At 40.4% G+C, this 12,634-nt stretch overlaps 1 protein-coding gene and 1 long non-coding RNA gene across 2 annotated transcripts in view; one reads left to right on the top strand and one right to left on the bottom strand.

Annotated features, from left to right (window-relative positions):
• Window positions 1-2,782, top strand: part of PHEX (phosphate regulating endopeptidase X-linked) — a 102,107-nt gene extending 99,325 nt beyond the window's left edge. The window contains exons 25-26 of the mRNA XM_083501865.1: window positions 724-2,117; window positions 2,289-2,782. Of these exons, the coding sequence (XP_083357991.1) occupies window positions 724-826 (103 nt within the window). The 3' untranslated portion in view covers window positions 827-2,117; window positions 2,289-2,782. The remainder of the gene's footprint in view (window positions 1-723; window positions 2,118-2,288) is intronic.
• LOC310706401 overlaps window positions 1-12,634 on the bottom strand; it is a 303,174-nt gene that overhangs the window by 89,888 nt on the left and 200,652 nt on the right. The window lies entirely within an intron of this gene.

Here is a 12,634-nt window from a genome sequence, read left to right on the forward strand (position 1 = left end):
ATTGTTTGCATTTCTAATTAAAAGCTAAAAGTTGCATTACTTTTCAACTGTCAGAAGATTTTTTAAAATTGGGTATACATACTGCTGCATATATATGTGTGTGTGTGTGTGTGAGAGAGAGAGAGAGACAGAGAGTGAGTGTACACACACACATATTATAAACTGCTTGGTTGTAAAAATTCTCAAAGTGGTTTACAAAGAGAATTTTTTTGTCAAAAAAATAATATTTGAAACATGCAAAAAATTAGAATTACCCATAAATGAAAAACAGATGAAAACACTCACCAACATTCTACATATCTGGGTAAGTGAGTCTAAATAAAAATGTTTTTAGCATACACCAAAAAGAGTACAGCGAAGAAATTAAAATATCAATTTATTAGCCACACAGAATGGGCATTATGGGGGACCTGTAACAGTGCCAGTTCAGCAGATTGAAGTGGTTGAGTGGGCTATGGCATTCTCATAGATAAACATGTATATAACGTATACAGGGTGAGTCTTTTAAAAGAGGCGCCGTGGAACATGTGTACTCTGTATCCACGGGGCCTCTTTTAAAGGACTCACCCTGTACATATAATATATAGATCAACACAGTTGCATCCCATTCAAGCTATGATTGAACACAGTGTCCAAACTGGATACCTCATGAATCTGAAGAAACAACATCTCCAAAAGTCTAGAGAAGAGTCCGCTTATCTTTCTTTTCTCCCTCCCCTGCAGAGTTATTGGTGCTATGAGTAATTTTGAGGAGTTCCAGAAAGCTTTCAACTGCCCAGAATCAACAACAATGAATCGAGGTGGAGACTCCTGTCGGGTTTGGTAGTGAGGTTTGGTAGCGATCTCTCCAGTGTCCTATGTTGAAGAAGTCACCTGCTGGAATCACTCCCTTATTGGGACAGTTCCAAACTGTTAATGCCCTACCGCTGCTTCAGAACAGCCTTGGCCAACCAGGGACCAGAGTTGTTGTTTCGTGTGCCCTGATATCTGTGGGTGACCTGCCCAGATCTACTATTTAATTGCTTGTTCAGGATATAGAAACTATTCAAAATATAAAGTATAAAAAGGGCAGATCTTTTCAGAGAATGTATGCAGATGGATAGTTTCTTATGGGTTATTTTCATAAATACATTCTACTCTGTGATTTAAGCAGGTTTATCTCTATGTATCTTTATTCCGAAGCTTGTCCCACTATATTCATTGGGCTTTACTCACATTTAAGTGTAGTCATATTGCAGGCTTAAGTTAACAAGGTTTAAATGGCACACTTGCGCTTTACAGAAGACCACAGTGGACAAACTTGGTGTGGTGGCCATGATGCTGTTTAAAGTGGAGGGAAAACATCCAAAACGTCCTGTCACATATATTTTCATTATTTTTTCCCCTTGATCAATGATAGCTTTGAGAATTTGAGGTAAAGGAAGAGAATATTAAAATGTGGCTGCTTTATCCTTTCCTGTTCAAAATTCCACTAACCCTCTGAGCTGTTTCTTCCCTGGTGATAAAAGATGCATGTGATGATCTGGTCTGGACTTCAGGTATGGTCTTTCTGTGTTTAGTCCTTCCTGGAATGCAGATATGCATATTGTATGCTAGCACTATTTCCACATTCCTCTAGGCAGAAGAATGTGGAACAGTGTCTGTGTAAGAGTATATAAATCTTAATTCTAAGTCTGAGGCAAAAATGGTTACGAAGACCAGAAAGGAAAGAGGAATTCTTTCTTGTTCGCTTCGCTAATTTCAATTCTTGCCCCCCCCCCACCCCATAACTTTCAGCCATCCCCCTCTGCTCAACTTTGGCTGATAATATCTTACTGCATATAGGAACTAGGACCATAGCAAAAGCAGATTTCTCTCTTCAGAAGGGAACCGCTGCTATAAAAGCAGAAAGCAAATATCTGACCCCACATTCTGATCTTTCCTGTAACCATGCTGATTCTGCCCATTGGTTGTAGATCCTGGATGTTAAACTCATTAAGTAAAAGAACTGTGAAATGTATAGTTCAGATTCAGGAACCCACCCACTCCCTGCACCCTAGAAACCAGCATTCTTTAGGGGTTTGGTTGCACCTGCAGTGGTTTAGGCACATATAAAACCTTCAGTACATATATATACCGTATTTTTCGCTCTATAACACGCACCCGACCATAACACGCACGTAGTTTTTAGAGGAGGAAAATCCGTAGGCATGCCACCCGTAGGCATTCCCTCCATAACACGCACAGACATTTCCCCTTACTTTCTAGGAGGAAAAAAGTGAGTGTTGTGCAAAAAATACGGTATATAGTCAGGGCAGGATGTAGACAAAGTTAGTTGCACTTAAGTTTCCACTGAAATCAATGGGATTAAGTCACAAATAACTTGTCCCATTGATTTCAAATTGGAGCTATGGGTTAGGCTGCAATCCTAACCCCACTTATTTGACAGTAAGCCCCACTGAATTCAATAACAGGACTTACCTCTGAGTAAACATAATTAGGATTGCCTTTACACATACTCAGAGTGTTGTAGGTGCACTGTGAAAGGAGCAGTATTTCTGCTGCTGAAGGCAATGTAGAGGATTAAAGAGTTGTAGCCGGCTTCTCATTTTTCCTGCCATTTTTGTTGTCATTACATAACTACTTCAGGAATAAATAGTACAGGATTAAAACACATGTGTTCTGAATGATTGCTGTATACAATTTTTTTGCGCATTTATATTTAAGGGAATGGAAATGATTGCTAATTTGTTGAAGTAGAGGGATTTTGTAAACTATATAATATAATAAAAGCTTTCCAAAATACCATGACTCAGTCATCTTCTCTTGCGATATTCATTTTTATGGAGAGTGTGTAGTTTTATAGTGGATATATTCCTATGTGTGTTTTCATGGTGTAAACCACTTTGAGTTCATGGCGGGGGTGGGGAGGCAGAGTACACAAGTCTAAAATAAGAAACAAATAACTGTTGCAGGGCCATTCTCCATGTTATTGTTTTATATGTCATGGGTGAACAGGAAGAATATATGACATGCACACACAGTTATACTCAATTGCCCCATGCAGCTGCATCAGAAGCTAAGACTAGAACCCCCAATATGGCAGCCATGGGCACTGTGCTTAAATACTCCTCTTGGTGCCCTCTGCCTTATCCAATTTAAAAATTGAGCTTTAAAAGAGGGTTTTTGTTTGTTTGTAGGAGTTTCCCTGCAATAATACATGGAACTTATGTTTGGATAGCATTCAGGTTCCAAATACAAGGATACATTTAAAATGTTGTGCAGTATGCTTCCTCTGAATTCATTATATTTTCCTATGGCTGCTATTACTCTACCAAATGCCTAGCACAGATTCTGATATGTTCACACGTTAAGACCCATTTACACATCCATTTTTCGCAGAATTTTAAATCAACTCAAATGGGCTTTTCCAATAGGTTCTCAACATGCACCCGGCGTTTCTGTTATAGTTTGTTTATTCTGTGAGGTCTGCTCATTTCATGACACTGAAGAAATAATGGTGGCTTTGCCAATCATTTCAATGGGAGAAAGTTTAAGGCTGCATTCCTATTCACATTTATCTGGGAGTAAGCCCCAGTGAGCATGATGGGACTTCAAAGCATGTATGTGTAGGAATGCGCTATAGGTGGCCAATCACGACTTTTAAAATGACATTGTTAACTTCATGCGTTGGCTGTACCACTTACAATTGTTAATACCTTCTCTGTGGAAAACATCAACGGCAGTGTTTTCTAAACGTATTTTCCACACCGACCACTTGAAAATTTCTGAAGCACTTAATGATTACCATCCTGCCTACTCATGCAACAATTGCAGAATTCTAGATGCCATATGCTTTTTAACTGCATTTTCATTTCTTTTTTATATTCCATATGATTCAAACTGTAAGCGTTCTTCACAGACCTGCCACACGTTGCCACAGACCACCTGAATGAAGCTTGTGGACCACTGGTGGATCACAGTCCACAGTTTGGGAACTCCTGCTTTATAGTACAGAACTGCACCTCTAAACCTTTGCAATACAGTTGTACCGTGGTTGTCGAACACCCCAGAACTCGGACATTTTGGCTCCCGAATGATCAAAACCCGGAAGTGACAGTTCCAGATTTCGAATGTTCTTTTGTAAGCCAAACATCCGACAGGGCTTCCACAGCTTCCAATTGGCTGCAGGACCTTCCTGCAGCCAATCAGAAGCCGCAATTTGGAAGTCGAATGCTTTGGAAGTCGAACGGACATCTGGAACGGATTCCATTCGACTTCCAAGGTATGACTGTACTGCAAAGTGCTTTTGATTTGAACTGCTGCTCACATATCCACACAGCTCGTTTTTGAATTATTCACCTTTCCCTTCAGCTTCACACCATGTTAGTGCATATTTATTTTTTAAAAGATGTTTCTAATTGTAGGAACTAGAGTTACCGAAGATTACAGTGGCACATTGGGAAAATGTACACCAGCAAAATGGCTCTCGTTTCCTGCCTTCAAAAATAGAACATAGCTGTTGTTCAAAACTCCTGCAGTAGGAGCCTGTTTCGCTAATCAACCCACTTAATCCAATTTAAAATAAGACGTTTTACATTCCCCAGTGATCATCCTAACTAAAGCTATTCAATATATTATCAAAGCTTGAGGTTAAAAAGAAGTAAGGCGACATGTTACATGAGAATCTCTGATCTCAGAAATGATGCGTATATGATATCAATTAGTCTACAATTGTACCGAATGTAAGGAGTAGAACTATGCATCAGATTTTAACCTTAACTCCTACAGTACCATTTTGTTTACATGATTGTATTGTGGATTGGGATATATTTACATGCTCTATATTTTCTTCTCTTATTTATTTCTATGGAGCCCAGGACAGCTAGCAGCAATCTTGAAACACAATGCAATATTATAATATAGCCATTAAGATTATAAAAAGCACCCTTTAAAAAACAATGCAGCAGACAATAAACTCTCTGTCAAAAGGTGCAGTTAACAACCAAAAGCCTGGAGAAATAAAGAAGTGGATATTTAAACGTTGCCAACAACTGAACCCGAATTAGAATTGCCCCTTTTGGGTCACCCCACCGGAATGGCCTTCTGAAAATGATCCCTGCCTCATAAAGCAGCTCAGAGAGGGTGGCGTGGAAAAAGCTACCATGCGAGTAGCACTCTATAGCCCTCTCCTCCATGAATTGGTCTTGAGTTACTTGTGACCTAAGGATTTAGTTTCATTGTTCATGGAAAGCAAAATTATGTCTGTGTCTCAGCTTGGCCAAGGCTGTCAGTAGCAGGTATCCATGGAAACTGGTCAGTCAAGCAGTCAAAAGGCCAGAAGGCTGTCTCCAGACAGCCACATTGATTAAACTCCCTTCTTATCAAGAGAGGAAGCCCTTTGAAGTGGATGATGTCATAGACTAAGGGGGCTAGGGACCTATCTCAACAATCTGTTGAAGTTTCCATCTAACAATAAGCATCGAAGAGAAAGCTTAAGTAGATCTGCTGACTCAGGGAAAGGGAGATTGCCTTTTGGGCAGGCTGTGCTGCCAATAGAATATTGACTTAAGACATGGGGGAAAGCTCAGGTTTAGGTCAAAGGGAAGGTAGAGAAAATGTGAAAATGGGTTCTGAGTACCTTCAAGAGCAAAGTAAGGCAAACGTCCCAATCAACTAGTGAGAACTGCACACAGAAGTAGCTCTCTATGTGCAGAATGCAGATATATATCTTCATTTCCATCACACCCTATGCACTGGCTGGACACCTGTTTTGCTGGATATGGAGATGTATATCTAGCAATGGGCTATTAGCTATGCATCAGGGACAAAAGTCTTTATCTGTGCTCCTACAATACATGTGTTACTCCCAGGTAACTGGGTCTAGGACTGCTATCTTTGTTTTTATAGGGTCAACAATATGGTTTTTCAGAAGGCAAGAAAATGAATAGGCAAAAACCAAGCAGCTCAAAAAATGATTAACATGAGAGAAGATATATTTCAGAGTAATTCTGTAAGGCTACTCATCTGTTAATACTTTAGGGGATTTTGAATCAACTATTTACACTGAGTAACAAAAGGGGTTATGGAAGAAAAGTGAGAATCAGTCGGGCAAAGAGAGATTTGAGGGGTATTTTTCTTCCTTAAATTCCCTTCACATGATTTGTTCTTTTTCACTGCATTATTAATGAAAATACCATATTAATTCACTTTAATTAAAATCCTGCCATGCAGTTCTTTTGAAAGAGAAGCAATTTTTTTAGTCTTTACCCAGTTAAATCATTTAATGAAAGATTTTCTAAATGTTAGTCGGATCAGCACTGCTGCTTCCTTTTGATTGCCATCAGGTATAATGGCTTTTCCAGCTGCTTTGGAGGAGGTAGGGGGAGAACCATAATTGGACATAGGTCAGTGCTTTTATGTAGGATTATCGGTCCCATTGTAGAAAATGGTTGCTAAATATTTGATTTGGCTTTCTCTTTGTGTACTTGTTGGAGATGTCCATCAGGTGACTCCTGAACCCTGATCTGAAAACTACTTCAGACAGATTCAGGGCTTGCGGAGCCAGAGCTAGATCTCCACAAAGCACCCTGTATTAAAGCAGGGATCTCTAAAGTGCTGCAGGGTGATTTAGAGATTTGGATATATAGTAGAAACTCTGTAGGCAGTGTGCTTTCAGAAACTGAAATATTGCTCCCAGGGCTCACCACAATAATAAATGTCATAGTGGAGGAAGGAGAACTTTCTTGTGACTGACAGGTCAGGCTTTTAATAAGAGGCAATGATTTTACTATGGTCTCCAATAACACTGGGGACGCGGGTGGCGCTGTGCGTCAAACCACAGAGCCTAGGACTTGCCGATCAGAAGGCCAGCTGTTCAAATCCCTGTGACGGGGTGAGCTCCTGTTGCTCGGTCCCTGCTCCTGCCAACCTAGCAGTTTGAAAGCACGTCAAAGTGCAAGTAGATAAATACTTCCAGCAGGAAGGTAAACGGCGTTGCTCTGGTTCGCCAGAAGCAGCTTAGTCATGCTGGCCACATGACCCGGAAGCTGTACACAGGCTCCCTCGGCCAATAAAGCGAGATGAGCGTCGCAACCCCAGAGTCGGTCACGACTGGACCTAATGGTCAGGTGTACCTTTACCTTTACCAATAACACTATTTCAATATCCCTTCCCTAAAGGTGACACCTAATGTTTGTTCTGCACTCTTTGCTATTTCTGCTAGTGGTGCTTGCTTAGAACATCCTCTTCTGTGCCCACATGCCCAGTCAAATCAGCTTTTGGTGCTAATTCAGCAGAACACAAGCCTGAAGCTCCACCCCCTTCCATTTATCATAACTCCCTAGCCCTTGCATGAATCCTCCTGAAATTCTGCAAGTTACTTTCCATGGGGTACCTTTATTATGCATGCCCCTTTTCATAATTAAATCGACAAAACCACAGGGAGGGAAGTGAGTCTCTTTTAGTATTCTTCCCCCATTGACTTTAAAGGTGCCCAGCATAAGACCAATTACCTGCAATTTGACAGGTTTCTCACCTAGAGGCTCCTCACTCATTTTTCATTCAAATTGCTCACAAAAAGTAGGGGAGATTAAGTGAATCCTTTCTTGAACCATCCCCAGACTGTAAATAGTGCCCTCGTGGGGAAACTGCTGCATCTATCCATCTGAAGATTGGTAGGATTCATTCCTTTAAAAGTAACAAGTGTGCAAATTTCATCCAATTCTGCCAAACCAAATTTAAAAACAAATAACAAAACTTATAGATGATTCCTTTAAGAAACGTGAAAAGTACCCAGCACAATAACCTAATGTTATAAGCTTTATCTACTTTGGAGGGGCTGCTATGCTTGCAGATTTAATCCTAAAGAAGAAGTTAAACTGGTTTTTAATTTTTCCATGATAGTGAATGAGATTTCAATGAGAGTTAGCGAGTAATTCTAAACATGTCACCTTAGAAGCAAATTTCATTGAAATAAATGTGGCTTGCTTTCAAGTACAGTGGTACCTCGGGTTAAGAACTTAATTCTTTCCGGAGGTCTGTTCTTAACCTGAAACTGTTCTTAACCTGAGGTACCACTTGAGCTAATGGGGCCTCCCGCTGCAGCCGTGCCGCCGGAGCACGATTTCTGTTCTCATCCTGAAGCAAAGTTCTTAACCCAAGGTACTATTTCTGGGTTAGTGGAGTCTGTAACCTGAAGCATCTGTAAACTGAGGTTCCACTGTAAATATAAACAGTATTAGGCTGTTAGTCACACCCAACTTTCTTGCATCAAATCACCTCAAATTTAGAGGTTCTTACATGCTTATTTAAATAAATAGATCCTGCAGTTTGCACATGGAACCACCATTCATTTTAAGGAAGGGCACTAAAATTTTCACAGCAAACAAAGTGTTCAAGGGAAAATTCCTACCTGTGTTAAAATAAGTGAGGAGACCATTCTAGTTGAAACACACTTAAACTTCTGGGCCTGAAATATTCCTCTGGATTGCGGCAAATTCTGATGTAGGAGTACTATATCTATTTCTTTGTTTGCTATTCAGATGGTATAGCTAAATAACATTTGGGGGAAATATTACCTATTGTCATTTAATGAAAACTGATTGTAAATAGTCATTCCCATACCTGTCCACAGATCACTCTAATAGCAAACTCAGATGGAGGCGCAGCATCAGAAAGAGCCAAGATGGGGCCACCAGGAAACAAGGAGAAGGTATAAGCATGCTTGGTGAAACTCCAGTAGTTATAGAAGTACAAAATAACCTATTAAAAAAGCCCTGGGGCAAAACAACATGCTGAAAACTGAGCAAACTCAGTAGCCTCAGAATGCTGGGTGTCAGTCAGAACAGAAATGGGCGGGGCCTGCTTGAGCCCCTTATGGTTTACCATATTTCTGATGAAGCCATGACTGACTGGAACCCTGAGCAGGAGCATTCCTGTTTGGAGAAGAGGATATACTGCAGTGTTTTGTTTCAGGTCCCCATTGTGCTTCTTAAAGGCAACGCACCTTATCTGGCTAGCCATTGCCATCTTTATTTCCCTTTGCCTTGAACAGGCAAACATTCAACATGGAAATGCAGTGGTGGTTGAAAGTTTTCCATATTATTCTACCACAGGAGCCAGCTGTGCCTCTCCCTACCCCCCCCTCAAACCATTTTACTATAAGCTGCTGTCCAAGGCACCCTCTCAATTGGCAACATGTCTGTTTCACTTGAGTAAGATGATGACTCCTCGTAGACCATTTTTGTCAGCCTTTTAATGGGAAATGCACTTGAAGAGAAGCTTGCCATAGTTACTTGACATCTCCTACAATGCCATTTTATTAGCATGGAAGTGAGAGGCTCTGCAGCTCAAAAGTAACACAACTTTCCTGCATTTGAGCCACTGACTTCTTGCCTATTCGTTGTGATCACAGTTCATCTAGAATAGCAAGGAAGACAAGCTACCCAGGAAATCGCCACATTAAATAATACCCGACTGTTCCCCCTTACTACTACTTCTGTGGTTAATTTCATTGTACACAGGTTGTTGTACATTGACAATAAAGGTATTATTATATTATTATTATTATTACTACTAAATCATAGAGTGAGTCCATTATAAACCAGTTTTCAATTTTTAGGGAATTGAATGCAAATCGAAATTATTTACTTGATGCCATTAAAAAGCCCATCTTAAAGTTTTACTTTATGAAGATGCTACACAGGTGGTACATCACCCCCAGCAAACTGTCCAAAATGTACAGAACCAACTCAAATTTATGCTGGAAGCGTAGAGAGTTAGAGGAAACAATGTACCACATGTGGTGGGGTTACAAAAAATAAAGAGCTTTTGGAACTTATATATAATATATACTGTTCAAAATAACCTTTAATAAAAAAAACCGGAAGCCTTCCTCTTAGGCATAATGGCATCAGACATCCCAAGGGGGAAAAGAAGGATAATTTTGAATGCAACAAGGGCAGCAAGGATGATGATTGCCAAGGGGTGGAAAGGAGATAAAATTCCATCAAAAGAGGAGTGGCAAGTAAAAACGCTTGAATACATGGAACTAGCAGACATGATGGAAAAGATTACAGATTGACCGACCCAAGTTTAAAAGGGAATGGGAGATCTATAGACAATATTTAAAAGAACGGTGTCCCCATATAAAAACTTTACAATGCTTTGAATAACTCTAGGAATTGAATATGGTATAAAGAATACAAACAAGATTTACTAAAGATTAAATTTGTTGAAAAACAAAGAACCCATATCAAGGAAGTCGGAAGTTGATGGCTGGAATATTTTGTGCATTCGAGATGTATTGTTCTATTTCTTTTTGTTTGTAAGAGATGTATTGTGTTTCTTTTGTTCTGTCTGTAACTCCGGACAGTAAGTGTACACCAGGCTCCATGCTACACCAATCTAATTTCACACGGCCCAGGGTCTAATTTTTATGTGGTTGACAAGGAGGGGAGAAACATAGCTGAAAGACAAGAGAGGAAAGGGGGGTGACAAAGAGGACAGGGGAAGAGAGAAGGGGTGTCTGCCTAATTTTGATTCTGTCAACTTTTGGTCCCGCCCACTGCCAGCATGCAACTCCCAACAGATTCCACCCAAGCAGGGGTGGCTCTCCTGGTGGGACAGAGCCACAACAGCAGCTTTCTGGCAACAGCATTGTTGCTGTGTACCAGTTGGAAAGGGGAAAGAGATGAGGTGGTGGTGAGGTCAGGGCTGAGCAGATACACCCTCAGAAGCATTGTAATGTTTCCACCGGTGTGTCCACACAGTCCTGACCTTGGCACCCTTCCCTCCTAGGATTCAGCAGTCTCACTGCTGCTCGAAGCCCATTGTTGCAACTCTGCTCCACTGGGGGAACCATTCCTCCTCCTGCAGAAATGCAACTCTCAGCAGAAAAAAAAGAGGTTCTTGGCCCCTGGTATAGACAATATAGAACTAGATGACCATTGATTAATGTTTGGAGAATCCTATGTTTCTGCAGTTTTTAAGGGTTGGATGTGCCAATTCTAGCTACATGGGCATGCCCTGTCAACTAATCAATACAAAAGCAGCATTGAACTGTTATATTGACATTCTGGGTGAATTGTTTAATGAAACGATGTTGGAATGGGGTTTTGCACAATACTTTGCTTGCTCTTAAAAACCTAGTGATTGAAAATACAGAAAACAAATTTAGCTCTTAATGATTATAGTCAGCTCCACATTAAACAAGATTAGCAAGGTGATGATGGATGTTAAGATCCCAAGTGTTGAACTACGAATCTCAAAATTCACAAAAATTATATCTAATTATGAATTTATCTTACACATCAAGTGAAAAGTCAAGCAAATGTATTGATAATATATGCTTTCCTGTCTTTTGGTTTAAACATTTGCATTTTTCATAAAATTGCAGAAGTATTGTTTAGTGGATTACACAGTAGAAAGGTTTAAGAAATGTGGATTCAGCTTTCCTCTCAATGAGTTTCTCCCTTATATTCCACGGCTATAATCTGTGCAGATTTATAGTGATTCTTTTAAACTGCAACATTTATGGTGAGTTATGCCTCTTCAAATATTCAGGTTAGCGTAGCTGCATCACTTCAAGTATTAAGGATAGCATAGCCAGCCATTAAGTGAATGGTCTCAAACAGTCTTTAGCATATATATTTTTTTATCAGTCTGGCACTGCAGTTGGCAAAACAAGACTAATGGGAAGGATGTATACTGTCGAGATCATTTTCAAGGGCATTTATCATTAGTATGTCGGGAGGAACTGACCCGACTAGGCCATTGTGATCTAGAAAATAAAATCCCTAGAAAGATGAATCAGTAAACAAAATAATCCATCATGGTTACTCTTTGTCAATGCCAGTTTTGTGTATGTCTTTCTAAGTTGTTATTTACAGCCAAACTAGGCATGAGTCTATTGACATATGTGGGCCCTGTTGTTGGGTGATAACGCCGAGGCCTGGTGCCTCTCCCCAACTCAGCGTGGCCCAGGATTCTTTCCTCCGGTCTCCCGTCACGCTGGGACATGAGCACACGGCAAGCATAGGTCAAAACAGAAGCTCAGCCTTGAGGAGTAACAACTAAGCCTAATTTATTGCAAATTAAATGAAACGTAACAGAACAAAGAAAACATGGCTCCTCTCTGTGTCTTTCTTCCTCGGAGAGAGAACTGCAAAAGCAAAAGCTCTACAGAGTGGAAACAGCGTATCTCAATTTCCCCTCACAAGACTCCAACAATCAGTGCTGGAATGTAAACAGACATGTGACATGTAACAATCCCACACACACATCTGCAGCACGGGAGCAATGGAATTCTCAACATCTGTGTGGTCACTTTTGTGGCTTTTTTTTAAAAAAAATTTTTTAACTGGGGTGAAAGTTAGAACCACAGCATGAGGCGGAGGGTAGTTTTAATTCCTTTGCTCCTGCGATGATTCCAGCTGGAATTGTAGCTAGGATGGCCATTCGTCCTGCTTTAGAGAACAGTCCTCTGTTTGAAGGCATCCTCTATTTGCAGGATTGTCCACTCAATTCCCGTTTAATGATAATCAACCCTAACAAAGAGGACAATGGCCTTGCATTTAGCATCTGGACAGAAGTCTAAACAGGAACACCTGTCATCTGGCCACAGTCTTCCAAACTATGTGTTTCAATTTGAATG

Source organism: Podarcis liolepis (genome assembly GCF_965112155.1).
Source record: "Podarcis liolepis genome assembly, chromosome: 4".
NCBI lineage: Eukaryota > Metazoa > Chordata > Lepidosauria > Squamata > Lacertidae > Podarcis > Podarcis liolepis.